Source organism: Macrobrachium nipponense, chromosome 29 (genome assembly GCF_015104395.2).
Source record: "Macrobrachium nipponense isolate FS-2020 chromosome 29, ASM1510439v2, whole genome shotgun sequence".
Lineage (NCBI taxonomy): Eukaryota > Metazoa > Arthropoda > Malacostraca > Decapoda > Palaemonidae > Macrobrachium > Macrobrachium nipponense.
The window spans coordinates 4,251,149-4,256,682 of NC_061092.1; the positions used below are offsets into that span (position 1 = coordinate 4,251,149).

Sequence of the window (5,534 nt, forward strand, 5' to 3'; positions counted from 1 at the left end):
TCTACTCGGGGTATGAAAGTTGGTATGCATTCATGAGACTGAGACAAGTTTTTTTTTTACATTTCAGATTTTTCTCCACGTGGTGGTGGTGGCGGCGGCGGCGGTGGCAGAGGATTCTCCCCTCGCGGAGGTGTGGAAGAGGCTTTTCACCTAGAGGAGGTGGTGGTGGAGGACGTGGAGGTGGTGGTGGAGGACGTGGAGGTGGTGGTGGAGGACGTTGGAGGTGGATTTGGTGGAAGAGGAGGAGGTCGAGGTGGATTTGGTGGAAGAGGAGGAGGAGGAGGAGGAGGAGGTCGAGGTGGATTTGGTGGAAGAGGAGGAGGTCGTGGAGGAGGAGGAAGAGGTAAGCAATGTTTGTTAGTTGTTTGACATCTGCTTATTAACTCTGCAGTATAAATTTCTTTATATTTACTATCACTCATATATAGGAAGGGTGCTGTATGAGTTTCATGGAAATTGTCACTTATAAGTATTATTGCTTTTAGTTCTCATTTGATATTTGTAATCAATCATGTTAATTTATTGCTAGTTCCTTCTAAATTTTTTTGTATGATAATTATATAGTCAAGTGTCTAGAGATGTCAGACAAACCTTTTACTTCATTTTATATGAGAAGTGTTTCTAGCAAGTCCATGGATATCTTCTCCATAGGATCTGTGGTGCCCACTCAACTGGTTGTGTAGTCAGCATAGTTCCTTTTGTAGAGTAAAGCATCTTCCCTATGGCACTCACAGGGCATGAGACTGATACTGAGTCGTAGTGACTAGTTTCTTTAGCTTCAACTTGATTTCCTCCTGTAGGGCAGCAGCTCAGACTGAGTACATGCTGGACTGTTCCCAGACTCTGGTAGGCTACACAATGAAGCACTTAGTCATAGAGCTTCAGCTTATAAGATGCATCTCTTTCTGCTCTCCCTTGTTATGGGAGAGTTAAGAGCTGTAATCTGGATCCTTCATTTTTATTGGGCAAATTTTAACTGCTTTTTTTGTTTGTGTCACACTTCGTTCTCCAAATTTTCCCATTTGACTGATATCTCGGACACATCCCAATCAGGCTTGGAGCCCTGTCAGTCTGTCATCCCCAGATGTGTGTATTTGTAACACAAAAACTATTACTGCAGGAATTAGATAGGAATGTAGTCTTTAGTTTTCTCCAAAAAATGCATTCATCCCATGAATAATGAAAACCTAATTTCATTGGAGTTCATTTAAAATAATTTGGATATTTATGTATAACCTTAACAGTTTCAGCAACAGATTACAGCTTGTGATAAATAATAATACTTCATAAAATACTGATTTGTATTCCTAGGAAGAACACAAATTACTCCTTAAATGTTTTGATATCAATAGGTGGAATGAGAGGAGGCGCCAGGGTAATGATTGAACCCCATCGTCACGAAGGCATATTCATAGCTCGAGGGAAAGAGGACGTGTTAGTAACCAAAAACATGGTCGTAGGGGAAAGTGTGTATGGAGAGAAGAGAGTTAGTGTTGAGGTAAGTTGGCTTAGGATTCTGTAGTAATTTGATAAGTATTATTATTCAGAAGTTGAACCATATGGAACAAGCCCACAGGGGGCCATAGACTTAAAATTCAAGCTTCCAAGGAATATGGTGTTTATTTGGAAGAAGAGAAAGTAAAGGAAATGCAGAAAGAGATCTCACTTGGTATAGAGAAACGGTAAACAATAAATGGATAATAATGTATTAAAATGCAAGAAGATTAGCATTAGTGTAGCAATGCATTGCTTTTTTTGCTTGGTTTCAATTAGTAATTGACATCCTCATGGACTGTTCCACAGTCTAACAGTATTAGGAATAAAGGCCCCCTGGAACTGAGAAGTTTTACAGCGATGCACCTTTACTGCTTATTGGTGCTGCTTCATAATAGTAATATCCCATAGGAGAGGAGCCAGTGCTGTCTTCTCGTCCCCTAACTGCAGCCCCTTTCATTCTTTCTACTTTACTCTGTTCATATTCTCTTTCTTCTGTCTTACTTTCCACTCTCTCCTAACCATTGTTTCATCTTACAACTGCAAGGTTTTTCTCATGTTACATCTTTAAAACCTTTTTACTCACAGTTTAGTGCTGAATGACCTCATAATTCCTAGCACTTGGCCTTTGGCCTAAATTTTAGATTTCATTCCATAATAGTAATAGATAAAGTTTGTATACTTTAAATCATAGGCCTTGAGTTATGTTTTTTATATCATCAAAAGATAAATGTACCCGTATTCTATTTAAGGATGGTGGTGAGAAGGTGGAATATCGTGTGTGGAACCCCTTCCGTTCAAAACTTGCTGCTGCAGTTGTTGGAGGAGTTGGAAATATATATATGCCTACGGGTAGTAAAGTTCTCTATTTGGGAGCAGCCAGTGGAACTACAGTTTCTCATGTCTCTGACGTTATTGGACCAGTAAGTTATTTCATCTAGTTGATTCACTCTGGTGTTTTAGGTGTATGTTGATAAGCCTTCGGTCTGTTTATATTTTATGTTCCAATAGTAACAGCCTGTTGTGAGCAACTTTCAAAATTAAAAAGGAATTGTATTTCAGGAAGGAGTTGTGTATGCTGTAGAGTTTTCACTACGATCAGGACGAGACTTGGTTAATATGGCCAAAAAACGTACCAATGTGGTACCAATTGTGGAGGATGCTAGACATCCCCACAAATATAGAATGATTGTAGGAATGGTGGACACCATATTTGCTGATGTCGCGCAGCCAGATCAGGCTCGTATTGTTGCCATCAATGCTCAACATTTCCTAAAGGTAAGACCCATGGAGTGTATGCGGACCAAAAAATTTGTGTGATATAATACAGTATTCATTACCCATCTTTTTATTCATTTTTTTATTTATTTATTTATTTATTTATCTTGTTTTTATAATAAATTGCTTCAGCTTTTGTATAGAAGCGGTGCTTCTGTAAATGTTCAGGATGGATAGGTAAACTTTTGGGTCCTTCTGTTTAATGAGGCATTTTGATGACCTCTTGATTATCAGTAAGGCATATAAAATTCACTGTTTTATTGTATTGTCTTATGGGATGGGGTTCTTTAGAAGTGTTCAGTGGTAAACAGGATTTCACCTGTCTTAGGTCTAAAGTAAATGTCCCTCACTCGAGGAAAATGCTTATTTCATATAGCCATTGTTTTATGTCCTTTGAATAGTGCAAAGTTGGTGCAAGCTCCAATTCAAGTACCCTTCCACCAAATTTTATTATATTTTAACTTGTGGTGCTCTTCACAGCATGGAACTTGTTCATTGGTGGCCCCCATTGTAATCTTGTATGGAATATGCAATGTTGCTTGTGTCCAGATGAGACCTTTGAGTTAGTAAATAATTGAAAAGGGCAAAATACTATGTGGATCAAGTTGTCAAGGATATGATAGTGTACTAAACAAGGAATCTGATCTCCAAATTTGAGGATGCACTAACTTATATGTTACAGCATACCTTATATGTTACCTTATTGTTCTGTCCCCTCTGAGTTAAGAGTTTGTGGATGTGGTCTTCTTACCTATCAATAATAGTGCATGAGTACTATCTGTTTACTGTAAAACAGAGACTTGGAGAGAAATAGTCTCAACATCTGGGATCTTGCTGTGGGAAGATTAATACTTTACCAGAAGATTAATACTTTACCAAGGCTGAGGTTACTGTTTCACAATTTGTTAGATTTTGTAGTGAGAATAATCATCAAACACTAGAGCTTTTGTTTATCTGTTGCAGGTCGGTGGACATTATGTTATCTCGATCAAAGCGAACTGCATTGACTCCACAGCTAGTGCCGAGGCAGTGTTTGCTGGCGAGATCAAGAAATTGCAACAAGACCAACTGAAGCCACAAGAACAGATCACTCTGGAACCTTATGAACGTGATCACGCTGTAGTTGTTGGTGTTTACAGACCACCAAAGAAAAACAAATAGTTATGTTATGTTGATAGATTTAATTATAGGACTTATGTATATTAAAACCCTTTTTTATGCTTTTTTTTTATTTTAAACCTTTTGGTTTCCATATTTGTTAATGTTTAAAACGTGATATCAGAGATGTATTTTACCACATACATAATAAGTAACATTTATTAGTTTGAAATCTATTTAGATTTTACCAGTATGTTGGTAAGCTACTTTGAACAGGGACCCAATATTAAGAATGACTTCTTTTTTAATAAATGTGGTTTGATTATCCAACTAATTTTGTTCTTGAATTTTTATAATCCTTCGGCTCATTTAAAATGCTTAAAAGCTAGAGATGTGAGTGCCTGGTTGGATAAAGAAGAGATGCTATTTGCTGTCCTTGTAAGTGTTACGAGAATCATGGTGTTAAATCTAAGTCAAAGTTCTTGACTCTCATAAGGCGTCTGAAAAAAGGTTGTGCTTAAATTCTTGAAAAAGGTGCTAATAAGTATAAAATGAAAGTGTTAAAAGAAAAAAGAAAGTATAAAGGAAAATATAGAATTGTGCAGGTTCTCACAGTAATTGTTGAATGTTGCCGCTGTAAAAAGAAGGAAAAGGAGGTGAATAAATTTAAAGGATCATTTGATAATGTAACTTAATGTTCTATCTTTGTGTACTGTTGTTATTTTGGTGTGAAGGTCAACACTAAAGCCATAAGCTATAGACAGTTTATAGCATTGATTGTGAAAGGTTTGACAGCTTCTGCCTTTTAAATTATATGTTCAGAAACATTGCTTCACATTTCAAGAAAACTTAAATTGTCATGGGTGTGTTGAAAATTGAATTTAAACTTATAGCTTTGTCATATGGTTGTTTAAGTTGGGATTCTTTCTTTGAAACAGAAATACTACTGTGATGTGAATACTTCACTTCCTGTCAGGTAATGGAACTGACCTTGCACAATCAATTTAAACCTCCCAACTCGCTCTTATTGTTTGATTTTCATTGCTGATGTGAATAGCTCTCTTGGCCTCAGGCACTTGTCTGTTAAACCTTTTTAATTCCCATATTGAATGATTCTTCCTAATGACGTCTGAATAATAGGTCCCCTTGTTCGGTTAGTGCCATCAGTGCACCTCGTATGGTGCAATGTGTGCTTTACTTAAGGTTCTTTGCAGCATCCCTGTGGCCCTTGGCTGCAACTCCCCTTTCATTCATTTTACTATACCTCCCATCAGAACCTCCTCCATCTTACTGTCCATCCTCTTGTAACAATAGATTCATAGTGCAACTGTGAGGTTTTCCTGCCAGTACACTTAACAACATTTTCACCATCAATTTTCAGTTTCAGTGCTTAACATGTATGTCAAAAGTCCTGTAAATCAGTCTGTCTAAATAATAGGTTATCTTTCAGCTGCAATGTGAACATTTATTTCAGTTTTTTTTTTTTTTTTTTGTTTTTTTTTTTTTTTTTTTTTTTTTTTTGTTTTTTTTTTTTTTTCCCATAATTGCTTGTTGTGACTTAGAGGCCAAGGTTGACGAAACAGGCTAAATGTAAAGATTAGCAGGTGTAAGAAAAAGGGAGGTAGAGAAGATATAGTAATGAGTGAGTACAGATTTGTCAACAA

General features: G+C 36.9%; 1 protein-coding gene across 1 annotated transcript; it reads left to right on the forward strand.

Annotated features, from left to right (window-relative positions):
* Nucleotides 1-205: 205 nt before the first annotated feature.
* On the forward strand, nucleotides 206-4,209 carry LOC135206051 (rRNA 2'-O-methyltransferase fibrillarin-like). The gene is made up of 5 exons (XM_064237242.1): nucleotides 206-343; nucleotides 1,353-1,498; nucleotides 2,247-2,417; nucleotides 2,557-2,772; nucleotides 3,736-4,209. The coding sequence occupies exons 2-5, from the start codon at nucleotides 1,358-1,360 to the stop codon at nucleotides 3,931-3,933; spliced, it is 726 nt and encodes a 241-aa protein (XP_064093312.1). The 5' UTR covers nucleotides 206-343; nucleotides 1,353-1,357; the 3' UTR covers nucleotides 3,934-4,209.
* The last annotated feature ends 1,325 nt before the right edge of the window (nucleotides 4,210-5,534 follow it).

Coding starts and splice junctions, on each gene's coding strand:
- LOC135206051 (XM_064237242.1), top strand. CDS start 1,358: ATGAGAGGAGGCGCCAGGGTAATGATTGAACCCCATCGTCACGAAGGC. Junction 2,418..2,556: donor TCTCTGACGTTATTGGACCA/GTAAGTTATTTC, acceptor ATTGTATTTCAG/GAAGGAGTTGTGTATGCTGT. Junction 2,773..3,735: donor ATGCTCAACATTTCCTAAAG/GTAAGACCCATG, acceptor TATCTGTTGCAG/GTCGGTGGACATTATGTTAT.